Source organism: Pelobates fuscus, chromosome 12 (assembly GCF_036172605.1).
Source record: "Pelobates fuscus isolate aPelFus1 chromosome 12, aPelFus1.pri, whole genome shotgun sequence".
NCBI classification, from domain to species: domain Eukaryota; kingdom Metazoa; phylum Chordata; class Amphibia; order Anura; family Pelobatidae; genus Pelobates; species Pelobates fuscus.
In genome coordinates this window covers 108404328-108419734 of record NC_086328.1, presented here as the reverse complement: position 1 = coordinate 108419734, position 15407 = coordinate 108404328, and the positions used below count along the sequence as shown (strand labels likewise).

Sequence of the window (15407 nt, the reverse complement as noted above, 5' to 3'; positions counted from 1 at the left end):
CCATCGTTGGCTGAGCCGCGCGCGGCTCGTGCAGGAGCAGGACCGCGCGCGGCGAGAAGGGAGGACCCCGGCCGGCCCCTGGAGAGGGTAAGTACTGCTACAGTATGAGTGCAGCGTGTGTGTGTATGAGTGCAGCGTGTGTGTGTATGAGTGCAGCGTGTGTGTGTGTGTATGAGTGCAGCGTGTGTGTGTATGAATGCAGTGTGTGTGTGAGTGCAGTGTGTGTGTATGAGTGCAGTGTGTGTATGAATGCAGTGTATGAATGCAGTGTATGAATGCAGTGTGTGCAGGGCCGGTGCAAGGATATTTGCCCCCCCCCTCCCCATATGTCCTGACCTCCCCTCCTCCTCCCTCAGTGGTCCTTACCTCCCCACCCCCGTGTTCCTTCACCCCCCTCCCCCAGTGGTCCTTACCCTCCCCTCCTCTCCCCTAGTGGTCCTTACTTCCCCCTCCCCTCCCCTAGTGGTCCTTACTTCCCCCTCCCCTCCCCTAGTGGTCCTTACCCCCCCCTCCCTCCCATAGTGGTCCTTACCCCCCCCCTCCCTCCCATAGTGGTCCTTATCCCCCCTCCCTCCCATAGTGGTCCTTATCCCCCCTCCCTCCCATAGTGGTCCTTATCCCCCCCTCCCTCCCTCCCATAGTGTTCCTTTTCTCCCCCCTCCCTCCCATAGTGGTCCTTATCCCACCCCCTCCCTCCGATAGTGGTCCTTATCCCCCCTCCCTTCCATAGTGGTCCTTATCCCCCCCTCCCTCCCATAGTGGTCCTTATCCCCCCCTCCCTCCCATAGTGGTCCTTATCCCCCCCTCCCTCCCATAGTGGTCCTTATCCCCCCCTCCCTCCCATAGTGGTCCTTATCCCCCCCCTCCCTCCCATAGTGGTCCCTATCCCCCCCCCCTCCCTCCCATAGTGATCCTTATCCCCCCCCTCCCTCCCATAGCGGTCCTTATACCCCCCCTCCCTCCCATAGTGGTCCTTATCCCACCCCCTCCCTCCCATAGTGGTCCTTATACCCCCTTTTATTATTATTTTTTTTTTATTATTATTATTATTATTTTTTATTATTATTTCTTATTTTATTTATATTTTTATTTATTTTTCGTCCCCCCTCCCTGCTTGATACATGGCAGGGAGGGGGGCTCTCCTTCCCTGGTGGTCCAGTGGCAGTTCAGTGGGGGGGAGAGGGGGGCTGGCAGAGCTGTAACTTACCTGTTCTGCAGCTCCTGTCAGCTCTCTCCTCCTCTGCGCCGTCCGTGCAGCTCCTTCTATCAGCTCACACTGTAAGTCTCGCGAGACTGGGAGCTGACCAAGGTGCTGAACGGACGGCGCGGAGGAGGAGAGAGCTGACAGGAGCTGCAGAACAGGTAAGTTACAGCTCTGCCAGCCCCCCTCTCCCCCAGTCTGTATTATGGCAATGCAAATTGCCATAATATAGACCTTGACTCGAGTATAAGCCGAGTTGGGGTTTTTCAGCCCAAAAAATGGGCTGAAAAACGCGGCTTATACTCGAGTATATACGGTACATCTTCACATTGAAAAAAATCTCTAAACTTTACTCAAAACTAGGTGCCCTGTACAGTAACAAATCCTGCCTAAGCCCTACAGTAAGGAAACAGATAGTGAAATTGATTATGGGGCTGTAGTGTATGCACCCGCACCGCAAACCCACCTTAATAAACTTAATACATTATATAATTTGTTCTGCCGCTTTGTACTAGCATGTAATTACTTTACCCACCACTCTGACATGTTAAAAGAGCTAAACTGGCTGTCGCTGGAATCCCGACGCACACTTCATTTCTCCAGTCTTGTGCATAAGAGCATTTCTGGGAAGCTCCCACCCTACCTGAGTAGAATGCTCTCCCCGGTTGTTCCCACCTCCTATAACCTCCGACCCAGTACTAGCACGATATTTAGCATACCACAATACAAAAATAAAGTGGCTCGATCCTCATTTTCCTACAGAGCACCGCAATTATGGAATAACCTCAGGGACACAGTCAAATCTTTAATCTAAAATCTTTTAAGAGATCTATGGCAATATACCTCAGCACAGAATGTACCTGTCATGGTTGAATATAGAGTGAGTGAGTGAGTGAGTGTGAGTGTGAGTATATATATATATATATATATATATATATATATATATATATATATATTCGCATATTTCATGGTTTATACCAGGGTTTGGCAAATTTTGCTTGGAGTCTAGGAGCCAGCTAGAAAAGTTATTTTAAGTACTTTGTTACTTTAAGTAACAAAGCTTAATTTTCAGCAACAAAAACACAATTTTCAAAGGAACACTAGAGTCACTAGAACCAGTATAGCTTAATGTACTGGTTCTGGGGTCTACAGCCTGTCCTTGCAGGCTTTTCAATGTAAACATTGATTATTCTGAGAAAAGGCCATGTTTGCATTGCAGAGTAGTAACACCTGCAGAGACAATGTGCAGCAATGACGTTCAACACCTCCACGCACTGCAGTGAGGTGCTGAATGTTCCCCATAGAGGTGCATTGATTCAAAGCATCTCTATTAGGAGATGCAGATTAGTGCATGCGCAATAGCCTCCCAGTGCTTTCCTATGGGAAAGCATTGCCGTAGCTGTGATCATCAAGATTGATTATCTCAGTGAGACAGTATGCTCCCTTGCCACCTCAGCTGAACGGGTTAGCAAATCTCAAGTGCCAGGGCTAAATTCCGACCTGGAATTTGTCGAGCCCTGGGTTATACTTATACCTACTTTATTATTTCAATTATCAAATTCCCAAAGCAATGTTATGTGTAGCAGGCAAGGTGACAAAACATGACAATGGGCGTTGCTTAAAGCAAGGTTTTGTTTCAGTTACCAATCAGATTAACCCACAGTCCATCAGTAAAATCATTGATCCCACAGAAGACAAACTGCTGACATCATGGACAAAAAGAAAACAAAAAGGTGGCAACCAATATAGAGATCTGGTACCAGGTAGAAAAAAAAAATACATATAAAAGGAGAGTGACAAAAGGGTAGGATAATCATCAAAAAAAGGGAGACAAAAGGAAAGAAAAACTAAAATGATGGCCCCTTTAATAAGTAACAATAGAGCAAACTGTCTCATTGTGAGATGTCCTGGGTAGGTCACCCTCAAAATCCTAGATGAGTCATTTTTGTAATGGACTGCCTTCCAGATAGACACAAACAGATCATCCCTTTTATAATATGAAAAGTATCTACCCAGCCAACGTGCATTCAACTAGTTTCCAGATATTGGTATGTCCTATGGAGTACAGATGTTATTGCCTAACTGAAAGCTGCACTGTCACCAACTGGAGACTTTGCATAATTTTCAAAGACCCCTGACGGTGACATAGTGACATAGTGGGTGACCAAAGGCAGACAAAGGTGAGTTTAAATGAACCTGAACCTGTATCTCGCGGGAGAAGCCATCTTCTTCTGGCCAGTCCTCTAATGCTCCTGGCACTTCACGCATGCACAAGAGTACAGCATTAGGGTCTTTGGAGGATCCCGCAAGAGCACGGGATCCTCTATAGATAGAGCCAATACCCTGCAGCCGTCACTGGTGACAGCTGGGAGATCGACACTTCAACACTGCGGTACCTCCGTCCAGTGTCTTGCAGTGGCAAATAACTTTTAAGATCTGGCTTGTAGTGTAAGACTTGAAACTTTAAGTCCTGATTATACCAAAAATCAAACATGGAATAGAACTATTAATATATTGCCCTAAAAGGGACACACTACTGTCCAAATAGATTTATATATATTAAAAAATCCCTATTTAGTAGATCTATCCCAATGGAAAAGTGCATGCATTCAACTTTTTTCACAAAGGATATGTCGAAAAATAGATTGCAAAAGCTGCAGGTCTCTTGTCTGCCGCCTTTGCAAGTCATTGCCTTCTAACCGTGCCCAGGCTTTCAAATGCAGCTTAATGAGAAGTGATCTTCTGGGCAACTGCTGCCTCTTAAGTTTAGCTCCACGGAGCTAAACAACCAGGAAGTAACAGGACCTGTTGTCTGGTTGATGGCCAGGGGGTGTGACAAGGATAATTTATAAAAGTGCCAATTTCAATTGGAATACACTTTTTTTGTAAAATGAAAGGAAAAAAAATAGGACATACTCTTTACACAAAGCACTTCAGAAACAAAGTGCTCTAGTGGTCTGGAGTGTCCCTTTAAGTTGTAAATGTAATGGTAAATTTGGAAGTGTTACTACCATCCAGGTGGGTTTGACTCTCTTATTATCCCCTGGATACTAATCCCTAATAATATGAATATTTCCAGAGTCATGTTGACTCTAATACAACCCCAAATATCAGACCATGAATTGTGAGGCTACTTAGTTTAAAATCACTAATTTAATTGGAGCTCACAGTAGGACAAAAAGAGTCCGTTGGAAGACTGTCAAATGCAATTTAATTAACTGCTTTTAAATTGGCAAAGAACAGCTGGTTAAAACCAAGCACAAGCACAGCCCCTCCATACGGCCCCCTACGTGGAACTAAGAACACAAGTGTAAGAACCATTAAAAAGGTGCCCAGAGTAGTTTTTAAGAACATAATCCTGTAGCAATGAAATTTCTGTCTGTAGTTTTCCGCTTTGCAAAAGGTTTTGAGCAGATTAGCCACACAAAAAAAGAGGTGTAAGCAGAATATGATTATAAGCTTTTCAAGGTGGTACTAAACCCAGAATCTTCTCTTCTTCAATTATTTCATATATATCTTTATGGAATACACTGGGCTTGTTCACTAGCTCATCTATGCCGCCATTAACCATTTAACACAGAATGAACATGGAAATATGAAAATAGAAATAAATGTAAAAATAAAAAAAGTATTTTTGCAATCTGTCCTCGGTCGAACTCCGGATAGCGACTTTGCTGTTTTAGGATGAATTCTTGCGTGGCCAAGCGCACACCCTTCGTTAACCATGACGTGCTTTAAGCCTGAGCACATGCTGGGAGTCTGTGTGGAATTTAGAAATCATACCTTGTGCTGGGATTATATACAGAACGCACTAATACTGTGGGAACGGTCTGGTGTTCTTATTGATGATTATTTAATCCATCTGCGATGGCTTCTACTCCAAAGAGGAATCCTAAACTGAGCAGTTTATTCATGGCGTTTTATTGAAATGCTTTTTTTTTTTTTTCTGCTTTTTTTTGTTGGCGTATTATCCTTCGCTTCAGAGTAAATACCTTTTCTTTTTTTTTTTTTTGTCAATCTCTTTTTTATTGAGGCATAAAATTATATAGGGTACAGAATAGAAAAAGGGAGACGATAAAGTGTTGTACATTACGGGTATAATACAGTGCAATTTACATCATCCCTGAATATCTCATAGCCTCATTTTATATTATGGAAAGTTATTCTTTTAAGTTTCGTGTAGTAGTAAAGAAAGTGAATATACATGAGTAAGATAAGTTACGATAGAGCTTCAGTGACCCTGTACAGGCTAATGGGGTATGTATACGCTAAGCACCGTTACCACATATACGATACCGTATACCACATAACGCCGTTACCACATAGACGATACATATAAGCTTACAAGGTACTAACATAGAGTAGTCATATTGATTAGTGCGCTAGTGGCATTAACATGGAAAATGCATATGCATGTGTATACAAGCCTTGTTTACCTATTTATTCGCTTGGAGCTACCCCTTTCATGAAAACACAAAGTTTGTCAAACGATTATACTATTAGTGATAGCAGGATAAGGATACAACTTCAGGGACAGACTAATGATGTCGAGTATGAAGAAGGTTAAAACACATATTAAACAAAAACATAGAATAAACCTTCAGTTGTTTGTTAGCTGTGCTCACTGAGTGTGAAGCCTATACCAAATGCTCGCTAAGCCAGGATGCTAGACTGGGCAGGTGTAATTAAATAGCAGGTTATTTAATTAGGTTAGGTGCTTTATCTCAGAGTAATAATAACATGCAATAGTAAAGAGCTAGGATCGGCTGCTGAATGTCCAAAGTTGTTTAGCCGGTTCTCAACGGGTGCCGGGTTAGGGTAAGTCCCTGTGAGCTCATACTTGGGCGGTATGGCGGTGTGCGGTGGGGATGTTGTCTTCCGACTTGTGTTGCCACTTGTTTGAGGGATCTCCCGGCTGGATTAAGGGAACACGTAGTCCCGGTCGGGGTTCTCTCCGCTTGAAGTGTGGTAAGTGGTGTCATATCGCGGTGCAAGTCCCCTTTCGGGGGTTCCATTGGCTGGCTCACCGTCGAGCATGTCAGTTTGCCGTGTGCCCGGTGGATTGTGCAGCCGCCTCTTCAGCCTCTTTCCCATGTGTGGCGGGTAGGGCTGGGTAAGTGGAGGTGTATTCCCCGCTCCTTCAGAGGTCTCGGCAAGTGAGGACAGATTTAGCGTTGGAGTGTTTTCTATTTGTTTGCGTTGCAAGGCTTTCATATGTTGGTAGTTTGGCGGCCATCTTGGGCCCGACATGCGGTCTGCAGTACAGGCGGGGGATTCGAAGTACAGGCTTAGTAGATTGGTCAGCAAGATTGTAGACCGGGATCACCCCCCCGGTCCATAGGGGGGGGAACGGGGTCGGTGCCCCCACTGGTCCGACTTCAAGCCCCGGGTAGTAAGCGGCAGGGCAGCGGCCGTCCGTCCCGCTCGCCTCTGGTGTAGGCCCTGAGTAAGTCGGGTAGGAGTCTTCCTCCAGGGGACTGTAGCCCATAGGGCCAGCCTCACCCTGGACCCCAGGGCTCTCTGCCCAGCGAGGGCCACCATTGCCGGCAGGTTTTATGCCATATTTCACCCAAATAAGCCTTTTGTTAGCGTTTGGCTGCCGGAGCTGGTCCTGCGTGAGACCGGCCGGCTCGGCGGTCCGGCCCCGCCCCCCAGTAAATACCTTTTCTTTCCATGTTAAAGGCACCTAGACTACTTCTGTCCATTGGAGTGGTCTGGGTGCCAACTCCCACTACCCTTAACCCTGCAACTGTAAATATTGCAGTTTTAATTCATAAACTGCAATATTTGCCTTGCGGGGTTAACTGCGACTCTAATGGCTGTCTACTAGACAGCCACTAGAGGGCACTTCCGGGTTTATAGCACAGATTTTCTGTGCTATAGCGTCGCTGGACATCCTCACGCTATGTGAGGACCTCCAGCGTCGCTGAAATCCCCATAGGAAAGCATTGCAAGCATTTTCAATGCTTTCCTATGGGTAGATCTAATGTGCGTGCATGCGCAATAGCCCCCCCCCCCTGTTGCCAGCCGTGCATGCGCAACAGGTCTCCCCCGTCGGATGATATCAGCGGGGAGGAGCGTGGGGGTACCCTGACCCAGCGCTGAGGGACATCGGCGCTGGATACAGATAAGTCACTGAAGGGGTTTTAACCCCTTCAGCAACCTGGGGTGGGGGTTGGGAGGGAGATGGGACCTGCAGTGCCAGGAAAATGGTTTGTTTTCCTGGCACTGGAGAGTCCCTTTAATTACTTTCACACTTTATGTAAAAATGTTCAAGGATGATTACACAACAAATTAATAAAACATTAAATCGTCACGGTCACCCCTCCCTCCACCCTGAAAAAGTAGTATTACATAAAGATAGAATCTTTATGAAATACTCAATTTTGCTGTAATGGAATTTCACTGAATTTCCAAACCCAGTCAAGAGATATATAGAGACAAATCAGGGATTACATACTCTCTCTCTCAGGGCAGAGTCTAAGTGTCAGTCATGAAAATCGTTACCAGTGATGGCTGCAGGGAATTGGCTGGGTCTATGGAGGATCCGCGAGAGTACAGCAGTGACGTCGGCTGAAGAGAAGCAGACCAAACAAGATGGCGGCGATTACAAGGGACAGGTTCATGGAAGTAAATCTCATCTTACCTGCCCCCTCCCCTAAATGCCACCGGACCGCTAGCGGCATTGTCACCGTCAAGGGTTGGCAAAGTCTCAGATGGTGACAGTGAACCTTTAACTGCATCAAGCTTTTAGTTTAGGCATCTCATACAAGAAAGGGTTTCCCTATAGTAGTGATAGCTATATGCCCGCCCTGCCCAGCAAAAGCTCTTTAAGTTAGCCTTGATTAATCAGACCCAAATTACTGTTGATCCGTCCAGGAGGAGTCAACCTTTGGAATCATGGACCCCAAGATGTTGATATCCTCCATAGCCACAAGGCATCATGGGCTACAAGGAACCAAGAATTCCTGAAAGAGAAAACCAGATACCAACTTCTTAGCAAGGAGGCGGTTGCTGGGCTTTATCTCTGGACACTAACTATACCAAGTCCCCTAATTATTCATCTCTAACCTCTCAGTTTGTTATCCAGCTGTCAAAAACATGCCGTAAAATGCATTATTAATTAACGGACATCTGGTTTTAACTAGAGCTTCTGGTGTCCAGTATCATGAATTATTAAATGTGCCATTATATCATAAATATTATCAATTACTCTAGCACACATACCCAACATATCCAGATCATCAGAAGACTCGCTGTAAAAAATAAATACACAAGATTGGGTGACATAGTGGCCTGGAAGTTGGGATTTGAGCAGCATTGATTAAAGGAAATAGGAATAAATGGGAGTGCTATGCTCCATCATCTAGGGAAGCAACACATTTACAAAATGGACAGGTACTGGACCTCCCGAACTCACTTCTAATCCACAGAATCTGGTCTCTATTTGTGTATCTCTTGAACTCACTAATAACTCACAGAATTGGCTCAAACTCACTAATAACTCATATAATCGGGTCTATCTGTGGATCTCCTAAACGTACTAATAACCCAAATAATCAGGTCTCTTTCTGTGGATCTCCTGAACTCACTAATAACCCACAGATTTAGATCTATCTGTGGATCTCCCAATCTTACGAACAACCCACAGAATCTGGTCTCTATGTGTGGATCTCCTGAACTCACGAATAACCCACAGAATCAGGACTATCTGTGGACCTCCGGAACTCACTAATAACTCACAGAATCTGGTCTCTATTTGTGGATTTCCCGAATTCACTAATAACTCACAGAATCAGATGTATCAGTGAATCTCCTGAACTCACTAATGACCCACAGAATCTGGTCTATCTGTGAATCTTCTGAACTCACTAATAACCCACAGCGTCAGATCTATCTGTGGATCTCCCAATCATACTATAGCCCACAGAATCTGGTCCGTCTACTTTCCAAACGCACTAATAACACACCGAATCTGTTCTATCTGTGGCTCTCCTGAACTCACCGATCTCAATATCCACCTTCTCAGTATAACAATTACAATTTATAGCACATTCACTATACCTTTAATTGTACAGAGTAAATGGCATTGAATGAAAATGTGATCCTGTGCTGCCCAGTATTATAAACATGTCATGTCAGGATATTTCAACTTCATCATCATATATGTAAAGACTCCTTGCAAATTCAGATTAACGCTGGGAGTGCAGATAATATATGTAAATCCTACAAAGCAATCTAAAAGTCCCCAAAATCCATCACAGGGCACAAATCTCAAGCACTTTATATTTCTTTCTTTTTTTTTCTTGTAAAGTATGTCCTGTTTCCCAACACTTTCCCTAATGTGAGGCATCTAGCTAAGCACTTTCTCCCAGAACAAACGGCACCTTCACAATAAGCTTGTTTCCTTAGCGGTGTACTCCACATTAGCCCAGAAGGCACACGCGATACGGGCATTAAAGTCACATATTTAATCGAATCAGAGACGATATCCTGTTCACAGTGATAAACCTTGAAACGCTTCTTGCTGATTCTAATATGGTTTCCAGTTTAATGTGATTTGAGCACCCTGTCCAATGATCCATTCAGCTCTGACTAATGTGAGCAGCGTGGAAGGGCCTGAAGTAGAAGAGGGTCAGTGCCGTGTACAGCCACAATGCTTTCATGTTCACAATGCCACATATTAAAAAACAGGTCTCCAGACACTTCAATGTTGTATGATTTGTGATGCAGAGCCAAGGCAAAAATGCTTTGTTGCATTGATTTCTATTAATAACAGACTCAAGAATTCAAGAAAGAAAATAAAAAACTAACAAATCACACCACATCTCCTATGCCCTATTGAATGATGTACATTTATTGTGACTAGCTGTCAGGGCCACATCATGCAATGGGGCTGCTACTCATTATCCTATGGATTGTTTGTACCATTGGTGGTTCCTTTGGGCATGCAAGCCACGCAAAAGTGATACAAGAAAACCAGGAAGCCTCGAGTGCATCTTGGGAAAGTTCATGCCGGCACCCTAGCTGCAGTAAAAAAAAAAATTATAGCATTTCCCTTGCCATGCGCGCACATTCCTGTGTCCTGGCACTTGGACCAGTAACTGGCTTCCTTAAATCAGTTCCAGAGTGGACCCAATCCTGTTTTCTCTGCCCCCCCTCGCTGCCCCAAGCCTTGCCTGGTAATGATGTTACACAAAGGATTTCCAGCAGTGCAGGTACTTGATTGACTTAAGGCTTTTATTCAACCTAACTTGCTATTTAATCAAGAAAAGGTGTGCAACTTTAGGCAAGATCTACAAAAAAAAAAAGAGCCCTAAGTTCTAACACCAGTCAAATTAAAGGGACACTACAAACACCATAATCACTATGGGTTATTACATCTTTACTGCTTATTGTAGTTGTTATGGTGCTGTCCCTTTCCTTCTCGTAAGCAGTTTTTGAGTAGTTTGACAAAAATGATGCCCCTAGGACCTATAACCTGGCCCATTGTCTGCCTCTAACCAGTCTTTCCTGCCATCCAAACTGGGTATAACAAAATGCAGGGAGACTACCCTAACCTTGTCAAAGTACTAGAAATACATTTGACAGAAAACGATGGGGGAGACAGGACCCAAAGACTCCATACAATAAAATTATTATTATGAAACTGCCTTAGTTATGGTGCTTATATGGTTCCTTTAAGATGCCAGACCCAAAACAATGGTTTACACTCACAAAAATAACACTTCTCAAAATACTTGGAGAAATAATATTAAGTAGATTTTTTTTCATGTTTGATAAATATTGCAAGTGTCAGTCATCACAGTGAATCTAATATCTTCTAAACTTGGCGAGTATTGAGCTAGACTTAGCAGAGAATCCCCAGTGAAATCAGCTGAAACGGACGACATGTTTAGACCAGTGGAATGAGAAAGAAATTTAACTTGTACACATGCTGCCTTTGTTGTGAATCGGACTTTAGTATAATGTACACAATAACAGCTGGCAAGGAACGGGCTGTGTGATGCTGGTTCCAGGTGCTCCTATCTTAAATAGACAAATTATTTCTCAAGAACGCCACTGTAAGCAGCAACAAGCAACAGCAAATCACAGACAACAGCACAAAAATGCTATAAACAATGCTGTTATCTAAATTATTCTCCAAAAGCTGGACCTTAAACAAGCCATTCCATCCGATCACTTAAAATACATGATTGGTTAAATTGGAATAGTGTGGGGTTATCTATTATATATTATATCTATTATATATAATTAAACAAACGCCATGGAATGAGGATTTGAAAAAGAAAAAAAAAAAACACAACACTGGAGAAAGTAACAGGAACAATGTGGTTTGTATCATTAAATACCTGGTAACCTATACTAATGCCACGTACAATACGCTCGTGTCACCCCAGGTGGACACAGACACACTAGGTGGATGGATGAGATAACCCACGTCTATTAATCCCTAACGAGTCCCAGGCAAGAATTTCTACGCTTTGTATAAAAGAAGATAATGTTCCACAAGGAAGTGTGAATGTTTCCTGTGGGCTGGAAGGGCAAGGTGTGGGATTTCTGTGAGTGATACAGCAATACGCAGGGGTTAAAGAGAGGTCTTAAGGCTGGTTTGATGGCTAGATACCGGGTTCTAGAGCAGTGCGATGGTACATGAGGGGTTCCTGGACTGTTTGAAATAGGAATGCAAAGTTCTTGGTAAAACTTAAAAAGTCAAAATAATTACAACTATATCTAAATGGATTCTGATGTGAAAAAGAAAGGGCACTCTATATCTGGCTGTGTCAAATAAGCCTAATAATCCTGCTGGGTTTGGGGCTACTCATCAAGAGGTGAATACATGCAGTAATAGCTCAGTAAAAGAAATCTTGTGATAAATAAGGGGTACCTTGGAAGCAATGCCCCAGGGCAGCTGTCACCACTCTACGTGTTACATGTGATTGGGGCCATCATGAGAACTGTGAAGGAGGCAGAATATTGCTACAGCCATGGTTCCATAAGAGATAGCGCAGACAAACGAGTGCCAAGTATGTCTTCCTGACAACTCAATGGCACCTCCATTTGCAACAAATGTGAATTAATAAAAATGTGTGTAAAAGGATCCAGCGACAGACAGGGAGGGCAACACAAGGGCCATGGACAGAGTATTATTACCTTGCTTTCTATTTAAAGACACAATTAGGAGCCAGCATGGCTGCAAACACACCAAACATTAATCCCTATAATGGGAGCATGTAATCACCCTAGGCGGATTGCGGCAAGATTTAACTGCAAGGAACACAGGCTCTTTACTGTCTTTAAACATCTTTACTAGTCAGTAAAAAGGGATTCTACTATAGAGGTCACAGCAGTAAATTATGATTACTGTTATATCAACATATTCAGGCACATTCACTAATCCAAACTTATGGTAAAGGAATAAATAACATATACAAAGATGAACTGTAAAAGTGTATACGAACTACTTGGGTATTATTAGAGTGCAAGCTTTTAAGGCAACACATTCCCTGTGGTGGATCCTGTGATAGGGGAGGAAGGTAAAAGCAAAAAAAAAAAAAACAGTTAGAAAAGCTTATATTAAAATGCTGCTTGAGACACAGAGCTACAAATTTTGTTGGTGCAATAGAAAGAGTAACACACAGGGTATGGAAGAAAGGACGCACGGAGTATATTGATGGGAAGTGAGCTGTTCAGACACGTCCCAGATTACTATACACACTGTACGGACACAGCGTACGGCCATTCCCAGCGTATCAGGACAGAGAGGACAGTATTACACCACAATAAGCTATCTTCTCCAATTTCAAAGCTGCACAAAGGGATTTACTTTGTACAATAGTGTATAAAACCTTATGTCAATTCAGCTGTTCTACCATATATAGTGAAACCCAACAGAAACCAGTTCAGCTACTTTGGAATCATAAAACAAAATATCCCTTCCTGCCTCTCACTTTACTTATCAGTATCAATGGGCGTGCTGTGTATTTGTACAGTATTTATATGCGTGTTGTGCTGTGTATCTATATTACAGACATTACACAGGGAAATCACGCACGGTTATGTTGCCAATTATAGTATATTGTGCTAGAATCTCTTTCCCAAAACACACAATACAATAGGTGAGATTTAGAAAAGTGTCACTAACGGAAAAGTGGGGTAAAGTTCTAACAGAGCTATCACCATGGAAACCAGGGGAATCTGCAGGAACATGTATGTCATTTATATAGCTCCAACAAATTCCACAGCACAGTGAACAAAACTTAATGAAACAGAGATATACAAAAAGTTAATTGAGAGCTTGGCCAGGAAGCTTACAATCTGAAGAAAAATTTAACATATGAGACACGAGACAAAGACAGGGCTGTAGCAGACTAGGATGGGAGAAATGTGCCACTCAGAATGTAAATAAAGCCATTCTGGAGGTGTGTCCTATCCACATGGGGTGCCCACTCCTCCCCTCCCCCCCAAAAAACTACATGACACCAATTCAGGTCATCATTCACACTACTCAATAATGCACAATACAGGTGTCTAACTTCAATATCACAGATTTTTTGTTGTATATCATGAGAAATATCAGACTGAAATCCAAGATTTGGCGTTAACCCTGTAAGTGCCAGTGAAGTCATCAAGCCACTAATCTTGTTCATGCGCGTGCGTTTAAACATTAAACAACGATAAATGTTAAAATAAAACTAAAGTGCAAACTCAATAATAATATAGTCAAGCTGTAATTAGAGCGAAGTTGGAAAATTTTACAAAATCCGCACTTTAATGTTTTGCAATTCCGTTTTTAATTAGCTATTTGGTGTTTAGTGAATAAGCCCTTACATATTATATGTTACACACTAGCTCTATCTTGTATTAGCACTTTGTGCCAACCAAAAGTGTTATGAATTACAGCACGCACTACTAGAAAACAAATCACAACAAGGGGATGGAGATACTCTAATGAAACTTATTTGCTGCACAGAACACGATGAATGTGACCCATTTGGAGATGAAAACAAACACTTCAATCAATGTTGGACTTGATGACGGATCATGTGCTATCCTGAGCCCCCATTTACAGAAGAACTTCCTCCAGCAGTGCAAATCATTCCAACGCAGATTGCATATTGTACATTTGCCCACTATATATATATATATATATATATATATATATATATATATATATAAAACTCCCTATACATCTCTGGACCAGCAAACCAACACTTTTAACGACATCAAACAAAATAAAAATACAAACCCGATTCACTAAAGAATTAAAACCATGGATGGAAGTATAGAAGACCCTGCTGGAGGCGAGTGGGGTGCTGACCTTACCTACAAGGTAGAGGGGTACAGGGGACAGAAGTGCTGCTTACCAGCTTCATGGTGGTGTTATTTTGATCCCACCGCCAAAGCATCATACTCATCTCTCCCCCTCACTAGCACCTGCTCTAGATGCCCACCGTGCATTTCCACAGCTCACTGGAAGTCATTGTGCGGCTCCTGCCTTGTGGCTCAGGGCAATAGATCCTGTATGTGCTTCCTCATCAGTCCCACTCCTTCCTCGCAGACATTCAAACACAGAGTAGCTCGAAGGCAGCAGCTGGGCAGAGGGAGCTCACATCTCCCCCTCCCCCGGCAAGCCATTCACATTGGGCATTCCTGACTCAATGGGCCGTTCACCACTACATCAGAGGAGTGCATTTAACCCCTGAATGGACAGGCTGAGAGGGGCACTATACATCAATCTATAGGGACAGCACATACTGAGAGAAACACTATACATTAATCTATAGGGACAGCACATACTGAGAGACACTATACATCAATCTATAGGGACAGCGCATACTGAGAGAAACACTATACATCAATCTATAGGGACAGCGCATACTGAGAGAAACACTATACATTCATCTATAGGGACAGCACAGGCTGAGAGAAACACTATACATCAATCTATAGGGACAGCACATACCGAGAGAGACACTATACATCAATCTATAAGGACAGCGCATACTGAGAGAGACCCTATACATCAATCTATAGGGACAGCGCATACTGAGAGGGACACTATACATCAATCTATAGGGACAGCGCATACTGAGAGAAACACTATACATCAAACTATAGGGACAGCGCATACTGAGAGAAACACTATACATCAATCTATAGGGACAGCACAGGCTTAGAGAGACACTATACATCAATCTATAGG

The 15407-nt window shown here is 43.2% G+C and overlaps 1 protein-coding gene across 6 annotated transcripts in view; it reads right to left on the bottom strand.

Moving 5' to 3' along the window:
* Positions 1-15407, bottom strand: part of NAV2 (neuron navigator 2) — a 322958-nt gene that overhangs the window by 138154 nt on the left and 169397 nt on the right. Inside the window, exon 1 of one of the 6 annotated variants that reach the window (XM_063438402.1) lies at positions 14656-14706. The exons of the other annotated variants lie outside the window; for them this stretch is intronic. Coding sequence (XP_063294472.1) covers positions 14656-14685 — 30 coding nt within the window. The 5' untranslated portion in view covers positions 14686-14706. Of the gene's footprint in view, positions 1-14655; positions 14707-15407 lie in introns of those variants that run through there. 6 annotated transcript variants of the gene reach the window in all.